This window comes from Lissotriton helveticus, chromosome 3_1 (genome assembly GCF_964261635.1).
Source record: "Lissotriton helveticus chromosome 3_1, aLisHel1.1, whole genome shotgun sequence".
Lineage (NCBI taxonomy): Eukaryota > Metazoa > Chordata > Amphibia > Caudata > Salamandridae > Lissotriton > Lissotriton helveticus.
In genome coordinates, this window is record NC_136061.1 from 262,087,691 (window position 1) to 262,101,094 (window position 13,404).

General features: G+C 42.8%; 1 protein-coding gene across 6 annotated transcripts in view; it reads left to right on the plus strand.

Annotated features, from left to right (window-relative positions):
- The window catches only part of ACACA (acetyl-CoA carboxylase alpha), a 1,199,721-nt gene that overhangs the window by 477,931 nt on the left and 708,386 nt on the right, over window positions 1-13,404 (plus strand). For all 6 annotated transcript variants that reach the window (XR_013608606.1, XM_078679777.1, XM_078679779.1 and 3 more), the window contains one exon: window positions 2,404-2,522. Coding sequence is in view for 5 of the 6 variants with exons in the window: in XM_078679777.1 (XP_078535903.1) it covers window positions 2,404-2,522 (119 nt within the window). In the remaining variant the exon portion in view is untranslated. The remainder of the gene's footprint in view (window positions 1-2,403; window positions 2,523-13,404) is intronic.

Consider the following 13,404-nt stretch of genomic DNA (forward strand, 5'->3'; position numbering starts at 1 on the left):
AGCTTCACATGTGTTCAGTTAATTTACAGGGCCATAGCGCTGAAATAGACCGCAGAGAATGTAGGTGCAAAGGCGCGTAAGGATCTGCTGTGGGAGTCCTCCCAAGTTCGAGTTTAGATACTTGTTCAGGTCGGAGATAACACTTGTCCATGATAATCTTTGGTATCCAAGATAGGTCTAAAAGGAACTGGAACCAAGTCCTATATTTACATTCAATTATTATAAATAGAATTCAAATGATCAATACAGATTAACCTGAAATCCAGGCATTGTTCTAGCCGTCATGGACCTACCATCGACACCTGTGACCAAACGTTTGCTTGATTCTGGAAAACGTTTACTATAGCACTGCTTGGGTGCGGCTTGAAAAATATATGATAACGCTTGTGTTTTTTTAGGAATTTTGACATTCAGTGCACAAGAAGAGATTTTTTCATGACACCGGGGTTCCATATGACGTGTGTTTACGTTACTATATCTGTGTGTTTGTATGTGTTATTATGCTCTTTGTGCACAATCCCTTTTTTGTGTGTAATGTTCGTAATGCGTAAATTTACTATGGATGTTTTCGCATGTTTCTCCGATATTGCTTCACACTCTAGAGTTTATAAACAAACTATGTCTGTCGTCCCTGAGAAGTTTACTTATCTGCCTAAACTTTTCTAAGTATCCATGCCCAAACCCAGTAAATGGCTCTCCCTTCCCAGACTTCCTGCAGCTTCACTCTCTCTGACTCAACCACAGGTTACTCTTTCTCAGAAAACTAAAACAACAGAAAGCATTACGTGATGTAATGAAAATAGCGAAAACGCCTGCAAGTTTACGATCAATCCGGGGGATATGAAGAAAAAAAAGGTGCCACAATGAGAACAAATAAGCTTTCATGGTGACCGAAGCAGAAGACGCATTTTGTCACTGCCTCTTATATTTTTTTACAGAAACCTGTGATAATCCATGCAGATCAAGGTAGCTCGGTGGTACCGAGAGGGAGGGTGGAATATGTCTGTGGTGCGTAAACGGGGGTCGTACGCAGTGCTGTTTCAGGCACGGAGGGGAGGCAGTTCAGCAGTGGAAGTCTCCCTTCAGAGCACCCTGGAGAAATTAATTTACAAACAATACTTCGATGGCATAGGAGCGCACACATTATTGTTGTTTTAGTATTATTAAAGTTCTAGGACCAGCTTTCAGTTATCCCGTGTCCCGCAGTTGTCACAGCTGTGTCAGGAATTTCATAATACCCTTTAGAGCTCCAACTCGACTCTGCTACGACAAATAGTTAGTGTTGGCAGGACCACCATGACAGCTTGTGCATGGCCGGGCTGAGTTACCTGCCCTCGCTGATTGAATCAGCCAGTCAGAAAGAGGCAGACAGAGACAGAGACAGTAATTGGAAAGCACAGTAGCATGGAGCCCTCTGGTTGGCTAATTGAAGCGCGGTCACTGTAATCTGAGCCAAAATGCCGTAAAGCCTGGCTGTTTGGTTTTGCAGGTTAGTTTTTCCCTGATTTAAGTAAAGTGACAGAGCACCTATAATCTGTTAATCTGAGTGGAGTAGGTGTTTCGAGCTCCCTCGTCATAGTGAGGTAGCGAGTACATTTTTCGAAGATTCATTTGGCACAGATTTTACCACCTCTTAGGCCAGGGGTCGTAAAAGCAGTGCCAGGGGTTGCAAGGGGCAAGCTAGGTGTCGCAGCTGCGACCCCGCATTGACGTTTGTGAATATTTGACAATCACAAGGTCTTAGTTCTATAGACAACTGACAACTTTAAAACCCGTTTTCAATCCATAATTTAAAGAAAATCATAAATCTATTCCCTTATTCGGGGTTGAGAGACGTATCTACAGTACTACATAGGTGTCTTAAATCTAGGTTTACTAAAAATAGATAAGCCTCCTATGAAATGTTGAACTATGGAAGCTCTGGTCTATCATCATAAATAGCTCTTCAGTGGCTTCACTCGGAGCAAGGTTCACAGCTGTTGCGTTGGTGTTGCCCATAGTAATCTAAAAGCAAAGGTTGGTAAGATGAATCTCCCCAAGAACACTCAAGTTGGGCTTTATTAATCGGCTTATAGAGTCGCTTGTATGTGACCGCTCCTATTCTGAGCCGGTGTTGAGAAAAGCTAGAAGGCGCGCATCGTTGCAGCATTATGTGTTCAGTGTTACGGACACACATTTAGAATTTGAGCACAGGGAGGGTAAGAGATTTGACGAGAACTGCATGTTTGTTTGGCCATGTGCTAAAGCCATAATAAAAGCCCCGGTCTCCAGGGTCCAAGGTGATCAACTTAAGCTACTAGATTTCTGTTTGTGGTGTTTAGTTAATCTGTTTTTTTACCTTGACCAGCTTTCTTTCTCTTGTCCATTTTGTTGCTTATTGGTTGTGTTCCCTATTCTGTGCAGGTGTACGTGCGAAGGGCCTACATTGCGTACGAGCTCAACAGCGTGCAGCATCGCCAGCTGAAGGACAACACCTGCGTGGTAGAATTCCAGTTCATGCTGCCCACCTCCCATCCAAACAGGTCAGTCCTTGTTCCTTCGGCAGGGTCTCGCGAGGGGCAGTCTGTGTCCATGTGGCCTTTGAGATGCTGAGGACAAGTAAGGGATATGGAGTGCAATTAGTAAAAAACAAGAGAGAGAGACAGGAGAGAAAGAAATGCGCTTTGAGATGATAGGAGAGGGGGTAAGTGAAAGAGAGAGAGGACCCACTCTCCTGTGTGTGTCTTAGCGAGAGTGCAGTCATGCTGACAAAGGCGAGCTATGCTAAAGAATGAGAACGGCTGGAAGAACGAATGGGAAGAAGGCGAGGATGTCTGTGTGGACAGAGCCACTGCCAGCCACAAGTGCAGGAAATGTTGAGGAGAGTGAGAGGATGTGCTGAGTCCAGGGGGAGCATGCAGGAGAATGAGCTTGGAACAGAGGAAGCAGGCTGTGTGCATGTTGAATGCAAGAAGGTGCTTTAGACTGCATTTGAGAGAGCACTAGAGTGAGAGTTCAAGGGTGAAAATATAGTAGCAAAACATGGAGATGTATGGAGTGTGAGCAAGGGATGGACGAGATGAGAGCTCATAAGTGAGCAAGTAATAAAAATATACGGGGTTCTGAGTCAATTAGGCAAAACATCGTTGTTTTAAAGGAAATAAACAGCAATCTTGAAAGGAAGACACCCTTTTTATGCTACCTATATTGGAACTACTAAGTAGTCACATTCTCAGTAGCAATACATTGAAGGAATCGTCTGTTTTGTGGTTGATATATACTGATTCATCTTACATATATGTAGTGAGATACATATGTTGTATTTGATGCTGCTGGTCTCTCTGTGGTGTCCCTAGGCCTTGTTTTATTGGTCTAGCGCATAATAAAGAGCAGGCAGGAGGCTTTCTTGTCTAGACCCTAAGGATGAGGGAAAAGGCGCCAATGTGTATCCAGTGTGAGAAGCTTCTCATCCGGACTACAACGTGCTGCATAAATAAATGCAAGAAATCGAACGGAAAAACAAAATCTTGTTGAATACTCACTCCTACTCCAAATGAGAGAATGCCTTTCTGCATTTAGAAAAGGAATTGAAGTGTAGTGATTGGATGAGGTCATTATGACATCCAAATGGGGTCTCAACTTATCCGTGGGCTTCCTGCTTTTGGCAAACCCTGACTCAGTACTGAGCAGTAGCATGATTAGATTAGGATATTACCAAGTTCGATTGCCTGTTGGTTTGTCGAACATTTCCATTGCCAGAACTGAGTGAAATACTTTAGTGTGATTGGCATATTATTTTTTCATTCTTTCACAGGCCGTGGAGCAGGGCTTTAGTTGCCTCATTCACCTAGCGATGAGCGTATTTAGTAGTTTTTGGTAGTTGCAAAGTTTCCTGAGAATTGTTAAGTTACTTCTTTCTCAACAGTGTACAATGAGAATGGAGATGTCGGTTCCATTTGACAGAATGGCTGTTCATTCTCCTCTAGAGTAAAATGAGAATGTACTGGGATCATTATAGGCCTGCCTTCGCTTTCTGGAGATGTTAATATTGGAGTGACACTGCCAGTAAGTTTCTTTAAAAATGAGTTGTTTGAATTTGGTAAAGAACGGTTTGACTGTAACAATAGTTAGATCTCCAAAGAGTCTCAGATTTCCTTAGTTGCAAGGAGGATGTTAGAATCGCATGAGTCTGTATGGTCACTCTTAAGCTCTTTGTTGCATTACAGTTCTTTTTTACTTAGTCATTTGATGTTGATGAATCAGAAAAAAACACGAACGTGTGCTTCATGTCTAGCCCACAATTTTTAATTGTTGTGTAATTTAAAAAAAATAAGAATCACCAATCTAAACCCTCAAGTTTCTGTCATCGAAATTGTTGGGTTCTTCAGAACAGTATCTCCTTCTTGAGGGTTAGAGTGTCATGTTTGAGGTCCTCACCTGAAAAGGAACCAGTGTCTTTCCTGTGAAGAATATAACTCGGAGGTCTGCCCTTCAATTTGGTTTGTGAAAATGACATTAGAATTTAGACCTTTTTACGATTATGATTGATATCTTTACCACTGATGGTCCCACTGTATGCATACGATCACTCTACATCGCAGTAGTCGTTTTAAATGAGAAATTTTTCTTCTGTGTACAAAATGGGTACCTACTACACCCATGATCGCAGGTAATTATTAGTTGTTTAAAATTAAGAATAGGTGTTCAGTAAACCTCTAGTTAAATAAGACACCACATCTTCAAATGGGGTGTATTTATTATAAAAAATACAGATTTGGACAAATAAGCACTAGTAGTAAGTAGTGACAGTTGAGATCTTGTGTAGTTGTGGGGTGGGGGGGTGAAATGGGTTGTATTTGCTTGTAAATATAGTAACTTTAAATACCTGGCTTATGCTGGATGTAAAAACCACGTCCAGCTCCATATCAGATGGTTTGCCCAACCGATGGCGCTGTCAGAATCTAGCTCTGTAGTAATGTTTTTAGATATTTTTTAAGACATGTAAAGAATGCTAGAAGGACTAGAAATTGAAAACACCCCTGCTCTGATGGCTAAACATTAGGGTTTTTCAAACTAGTGCTAAATGGTGGTTAGTCTTTTTCTGTGAGGCATTTTTAAATAATTCTGGGTGCTGCCAAGATTTTAAGCTTGTGATCATTATTAGACATATTTACAAACAGTTTTACAAATAATCCAGTCTTGTATAGCTACCCCATTAGTAAACACATTGTGTATAACGTTATTCTTGATTGCAGAAACGATCAGTCCGAATGTAATGTCTTGTATCCTGTGCACATAGGCTTTTGTAAGCACCATAGCATTCATGATCCTCCTACCGCAACTTGGGGCTAAGTATTCGGCCAGCAACAAAGGGTCAGTATATGTGGCCTTCTTTGATTTCACTAACGCTGATCAGGTTTAAATCGAACTTCATCAGCGGTAACAGTCTGAAGTCTCCTTTATATTCCGTCCGGGAAACCGCATCAGTAGATCTGTTCATGAAACTACCAATACCATGGGTATCATTAATCCCAGGATCAGGACGACAGCGGTATTCAGAGTTTACCACCGAGCGTCCATTCATATACGTAGAATTACCGCAGGATGCCACTCCCTCAATATCTGAGGCATTCTAGCAGAAATTGTTAGTTCTTGTTTGGCTGGTAACACAATTTCCGGGAGAATCCGAAATTGCACCACTCAAACTAGGGGCTTGAGTGCTTTTCTGAGTTCAAGCCAATTGTGAAACGCATTGACTGTGTAATTTCCTCGTGTCTTTGACGTTTCTAGTTTGCCCCTCCTCTTAACTTTTTGGGCAACAGCAGCTGCCAACCCTCTCATGTTTCAGATGATGCAGCCTAATATTCACTGATGGCCAGAGCAATCATTTACAACTCGAAGTACTGACTAACTATATCATTCTGAATAAAAACAAAAGCAATATCCTTTGTATGCTTGTCAACAAATTAGCGTTGGCAACTTGGGATCAAAATCTAGGATGCTTGGACAAATTTCACTACTTAGGCTCTCTTTAAAATATTTGCAGTTATCCCGATTCATACACAAATTTGAGTATATGGCAGAATTGAGATTAAACGTCATGCGGAAATATCTCATTGTTGTATTGTGTTTTACCCACATGTCTTTTGCCAGGAAAGCCTGGTGATATTTGTATGGTAAATGTGCCTTGAATGAGGAAAAACTCCTGCATTTAATACTAATTCCTTTGGATATTATGGCAGTACCTCACCTCGAATTCACATGGCTGACATCAGTCATTTCTGGTACGGTATTAAGGATGCTGTATTCCCACACAACTTTAATAAAGGCCTTATGGTTTCAAACTCTTTTGATTGTAAGAATTAAAATTAATAACAATTTGTATGAATTCAGTGGAATTATTCACGAAATTTACCAATGTTTATGGTGGTTGTTCAATAATCGTATGTTTTATGAAAGCCTGTGACCAACTGTCCAATATCACTGCTGGATGGGGCTGGGAACATTTATGGAAGGCTACTGCTTATTCCCATTCGGGACTGGGTTGAAGAACTTCAGATCCTTAACATTCATTGATCCAAAGTCCGCTTTTGACTCAGTAAATAGAAATCTACTGTGTTCAACTCTGGAGGATCACAGGAGGTCGTGGAAACTACTATGTACCTTGAAGCTTCTCCACCACAATACGTACACCATGATTAGGTACAGAGGCAAAGGAGAATGTACCACCCAGTTCCCCATCAGAGTGGGCATTTTACAAGGTTGCGTCCTGGGCCCACAATGCTTAACTTGTATATCAACAATGTGAGCAGCTTTTGTTGAACGTGAAGCAGATGTTTCATCATTGGGAGGAGAACAGATTCTCATAATTCTGTATGTGGATGATGCTGTACTTATAACAAGAACTAAGCTGCCAGTGAATTTTCTTCTGAGTGGTGTTGAGCAATGAACAGCATGAACCAACATCTTACTATTAAAGCTACTAAGCCTAAGTTCATTATCATGAACCCAAGGAGCAAGCTGAGAAAGACTCATAATCAAAGGAAATCCATTAGCCCAACAAACTAATTTTGTTTACCCGGAATTCGCGATGATCGAAAAATTGCTTGGTCAAGGCAAAGAGAAAACAATGCTACTGTTATGGTACAGAATGCAAATGTCGTCCGGTGATGCTAGAGGAACATTGAAGCCTCCAAACTAAAGCCAGTTCTTGAGATATATAGGCCAGAAACAGTTGTTTCTCCTCTTTATGGGGCAAAATTGTGGACGTTTCGTCAAGCCAAAGCGTACCAGAAGATTAAAAGCTGCTTGTTGAGGTCTCTGCTATGCCTTGGCCCTAGCACCCCAATGGCAGCCCTGAGACTCGAACTGGGCATATATAATCTCGACTCACACATATGCCAGAAGCCTGTCCTATTCTGGGCAAGTCTGTGGATGAACTTGACGGAGACCACTTACCTAAAACCAGCCCGGGGCATAAACAGCGAGGTTAGCCAAGAAGTTAAATGGTTACAACAGGTGAAGCTCACTTTGAGAACTATTGGCTACTCAGAGGTTTGGGTGAGTCCTTGTGAAATAAAGAAAACCAGTATTAAAGCCATTGAAGAAATTTACTGGAAAACCAGTGTCTTAAATAAAAAAAAATCTGCAAGGAAAGGTAGTTTTTTGTTTGTCAGTTTGAATTGAAATGCTGTAGCTATTGACTTCCGATGTGCACTTAATCCACCCAGAAGCTGTTAGAAGCCTCTGTCATGTTCAGATTGAACATCTGTCTTATCTGATACCAAGAATGGAAACAAGTATAATACTGACTTCAGATGAAGATGAATTTAGGTGGACGTGAAACCTTGACACATTTTATGTGACTCTGCACTAAAACTCTTTCCTTAGGGAAGTAGTTACTCCGCCAGTGTTTTTAAATATAAAGTGAGGCTCTGCAAGGAGACACTGGAGTGGTGCCATTGGACGGATCTTCCAAGAATCATCCTACCCTTTGAGACCTAGACTGTGTCAGTCTAGCATATTAGGAGAATGTATTCTTCTTAAACTTTGTAATCTTACATTTCTCCTTTTCGATCCGCGAGAACAGCCTATTACCTTTTACTCTGTATGTTAAGCTACAAAATATTTCTGTGAAACACTATTGGCCTGATTTAGATCTTGGCAGACAGGTTACTCTGTGACAACGGTGACAGATATCCCGTCTGCCGAAATGCGAGTCCCATTATAGTCTATGGGATTTATATTTTAGCTGACGGGATATCCGTCACCATGGTGACAGAGTAACCCGTCTGCCAAGATCTAAATCAGGCCTTAAGTGTCCAATGCCTTGGTACGTTGAATAGTATACTGATTTCATGGATCTGAATCGGCGAGAAAAGAAGAGTGAGTTTGATGCGGAGGATAATTGAGAGAAAAGACTTATGTCGGGTTCAGTGGATGTCAGGGTGCTCATTAGATACCTCATGAGTGGAACAAGAGTCCCAAGAGACTACTGTAGTGTCGACCATCCGCTTATTATAGTCTGGGAAGCTGTGGTGAAGAAGTGCTTAAGAAGACACCCTTTGCCAAGGCAACTGAATATTTGGTGGCTCCAGCCTTCTTGCAGGATACAGCAGTTTAAGTGTTTGAGGTGATGGCGGCTGGTTGGTGTAATTCTCTGGGTGATCTGTATAGCAGGGAGGTTTTTATAACATTTGAGGAGGCGCAGCAGACGTTTGAGGTGAACCCGGGTACACTTCGTCAGTTCTCCAAATTATCAGGCACTATGTGTGAGATTTGGCCTGAATTTCCATCTCTGACTGAGTCCTCCCAGACCCTGGAGTTATTGATTGATGCGAGATCCATTAAAGTATTTATCTCACTACTACATGATATCATCAAAAGTGACAGGAAGGAAGCACTGCTAAGGGCATACGGTCAGTGGGATGCTGATCTGGATGAACCCTTGACTTAGAGCTGGCAACTTCCTTTCCATTGGGACAGGAGGTTGCCAGCAATGCTAGTTTTAAATTTATATGATTTTACTTCTTGCATCACACCTTTTATACTTCCTAGCGACTTCGGAGGATATACCCAACTAGATCTGCAGCCTAGCTAAGTTGTGGGATGGCAGAGGTATAATTCCTGCATTAGGCTTGGTCCTGTCAACCAATAGGGGAACATTGGTTGTTGATAGTGCTGGGCTCTGGGACGTAAGTAAACTGAAAGTGAAAGTAGATGCAGACACTCCTGCTGGACCTCATACCCATTGCCTTCTAATAACGTCCCCGAAAGTTGCTTCTTAGGAATTTGGTGAATAGCCATAGGGGCAGTGGCGGCTGGCACGGATCGGGGCTGGGGGTTAGTAAAAAAATTGTTAAAAAAAGTATCTCCATGCCGCTGCATCTCCTCTCGTCATCCCTCCTCGTTGTCGCTCTGCTCAAGCAGGAAGCACCCACCCTGCAGCCTGCGTGGAGAACATGCAAAGTGCGCATGACGGTTTGGCCGTCCTGAGACTGCTGGCCAAACTGTCATGTGCACTGATAATAGTGCATACCACTCCCCGTGTTATCTCCCTGGCCCTGCCTCTGCCCCAAAGACTCCGGGACACAAAATAAAAAAATAATGAACCACGGTTTATTATCATATTATTTATTTTTTCTTTATGCTGCTGTAAGGGTGGGCGTGCACCTCCGCCATAGCAGAGGAGCCGCCGCTGCCAAGGTTAGTCTGGGGGTGTGTCATGTTCATCTAACTATTGGGTGCATTGTAGACAGTAGGCATGATAATGCCAGTGGGAAGAGACTAGGAGATATGTGTAAAATCAAGAATGATCTTTATGATAGATTGTGCAAGAACAAAATCTCGTCTGTGCAGGATTTGCTGAATGTTGATATAGCGGCTGTTAGGCCAGATTTCTACATCCATACCTCTGTAGATGTTATGTTCTCCTTTCATAAAAAGATAAAGAAAGATCAAAAAAGAAGCTGCAAAATGTTATCCTGGTTATGCTATGCACCTGTCTTGGTTGTTCTCCTTTCGACATAGAGGCTTTTAAAATTGTATATCTTTCATAGCTTTTTGCTACAACACTTCAATGGGAGATTTTACCCAAAATATTTTTGTATAATTATGACATTAGTGATTTTAGTGTTTTTGGAATATCTTAATTGTATGGCTTTTCCAAGCTATGACAATAAATAAATATGTGTATATTTAAAGTGAGAATCAATGTAGGGAGGAAGACAACGTGCGTTTCCTGCCTTTTGCTGGTTGAAACTTTATCTGTAATACAATGGTTACATCTTCACTGTATACTAAAAAGACGAGGGACGGATTTGCATGTTTAAAACCGCATATTTTATTAATTGAATGTCTTCAATGAGGATGTACAGGTTACGCGAGCCTTTATTTTTTCCAAATGTGGAACTGGTGGATTTGGTTATATAGAGAGTAACAATTTTAGTATTTCCGGGCAAAACTAAGCAAAAAAAAAGAAAAGTTTGAGATAATGCCTTTTGTTGGAAATGGCTGACCAATTCCTAGGAAAGATCACTGTGTTTAGTTTTAAGATCAGAAAAGGAAAAAGCCAACTGAATAACGGAGGCAAGAGGACCCTGCTATTTCGAGCTCCATTATCAGTATCGTGTTAATTAACAGTGTCCATAATAGACCATGCAAATGTTGTGTGCTTAGAATGTTTTATGTAGAAACAATATACACAACATTACTTTAAGCACGTTTTTGAAGCTATCTATAAATAGGAAGAAACGTTGGGTAAAATGTATTCCATAAAATATTTGTGTGTGCGAGGCCCTGAAAAGAGCAGAGTTTGAAGCTTAGAGCTCCTGCTGCCCCCACGCCCATCCGTTTTGTTGTAGACCGAGTATGAAGCCTTGCACCCGCCCACCCACCCGTGCTCTCCGTTACATATCCCGCGCTCCGCTGAACTTATTATTATTGTACACCTTTGTGCCCACGAATGTCCTGTCACGAGGCCTCCCTGAAAGGTGCACATCCAGTCATGAAGGGTAATGCTTGGCCACCTGATGGCGCTGTTGGTCCAGAATTGATCAGCAAACAAGAACCATCTTGAAAGGTTGCTCAGACGCCTGCTGACTTTCCCGAGCTGTGGACCTATAATTGTATGTCGAGGCCGCTGTTCATCTCTGAGCGATGCGCTAAATCTGGACCCTTCTCTCTGTACGTGTGCCCTAAGGGGGCACACACCATTCTGCCAAGGCAGTCAGAGTCTCGGGCATGGATCTGATTGAATATTTGGGTGACCAAGGAGTTGATATCTCTCTCCACTGTATGTCTTCATCCAACCATTCTTTGACCCTGTAACTGTACGTCTTCACTGGAGTTGCTCTGTGAAGCAAACAAGGACCCCCTGATTATGGATCAATTTCCTGGGTCAGGGCAAAGCAATTTGTGTGAATATAATACCCAGGCAAATCTCAAGTGTACACTAGCACATGAACAGTGGCATTTGCCAAGCAAATATGAAACAAATAAAGCTCAAAAAACGTTTTTGCACATTTAGTACATTTTAATTACTATTCTAAAAACATAATTCAATGATAAAATAATATACATACATGATAAAGTATTTCAGCATTATAGCATATGCATAAGTTTAAACATTTATCAAATACATTTATGATACAATAAAAGGATGGTTTCCTGTCTACGCGTTTCGACACAGGTGTGTCTTCCTCAGGACTGTACCATCGTTTTTCTAGTGGTACCAACTGGTAGTACCGGAATTTGAACCGTTATACGGGTGGATTCAGCTGATCAAGATTCCCAGAAATGGATGCGGAGTATTAGATACAGAATTAAAAACCGGCAGTATGGTGGTCACTATTCAAAAGATAGGTAGCGGCCACACGGATGTTTGCGTCCTTTACTGTAATATTGTCTTGTTAAATACACCAGTTGCCAACATTTCCCGGCGATTTCCTGCCTGTTTAAATGACAAATTACGTAAACCGGTTGCAAGCGGTTCCCGGCGTCTTTATTTCCTGATCTGCACCCTCTCTCAGAGTCGACTAACGTAGCCTGGCTTTCAGAGTCGAATAACGTGACCTGGCTGTAAGCGGTTCCCAGCGTCTTTATTTCGTGAGTTGAAGTGCAGAACGCGGACCGGTGGCATGGAGATCCCGGCGGTATCTGATTTTTCGGCAAGCTGGAGTTGCTGACGCCATTGGGTCAAAAATTCTGGATACTTGTATTACTTTGAAGAGTTGGTGTGCATCCAGAACAGCAGACCCTTCTCCTCCATTACTCTCTCTTGCCACAGAGTATATAAAGACACTTACTTTATCTATTGGGGTGTTCAGTGCTGTATCCAACGACAAGCAGGTCGACAAACGCATTTTTTCGTGGCTGGTGGAATTTAAAAGCGGGATTTAGCCCCAGTTTGACTTGTCAGTAATCCCTCCACGGGATTTAAAACTCGCCCCATCCCTGCGTGCCCTCTTGTAACAATATGTTATGTTAAATGGCATATCACCCGGTAGGGTATGCAGGCGCTGCAGCCGGGGTATGGGCTGAGGGTGTGCAGAGTGAGCTAGCCTTGGGGAATGAGTCGAAGAGCCAGGTCAGAAGCCCTGATGTAAAGCGGGAGGTCGTTCCAGGTTTTGGGTGCAATGTGGGAGAACGCCAGACCTCCGATTCTGCTTTTGCCAATACGAGGAGTGTGTGAAAGTGAGAGTGAGGCTAAGAGCAAGTGTCTGGTGGGTTGGTGGAAGTGAAGGCAGTTGTTAACTCCTTCCGTGCTCATGACGAGCTCAGCTCGTCATGAGGCACGGTGCTCGTGTGCTCATGACGAGCTCAGCTCGTCATGAGCCGTGGAACGCTCACTCGCGGGGATAATTCCCCTGCTGTGCTGAATGTTCCACGAAAACGGGTGTGGCCGTGACGAGCTCAGCTCGCCATGAGCACACGAGCACTGTGCCTCACGACGAGCTGAGCTCGTCATGAGCACCGGGGCTGTGTGCCCCCCCCCCCCCCCCCCAGCACAGCAGGGGAATTACCCCCGCTGCGAAGGGGTTAAGGTATATAGGTCATGTGTTGTGCAGTGCCTTGCATGTGTGCATTACAAGTTTGAATTGGCACAGTTTCTGTTCCTGTTCCCGAAGATGAACACTTCTTCTTGTGGAAGTTGTGTTTCAGGCACTTGTCTTTCATACACTCTGCTGCTGGCTACGTTGACCATGCATTCGACTAAGTTAATTCTCAAGGTGGTGAACTTCTCGGACAGTGATAAAATGAGTTGGGTGTCATCGGCGTAGGAAATGATGGAGTTGCCATGTGTTATGATGACATCGGCAAGTGGAGTCATGTAGATGTTGAACAGGTTTGGGCTCAGTAATAAACCGTGCGGGACTCCGCGATTTAGATCTTGGGTTCCGATGTATAGGGTGGTAGTCTGGCTCT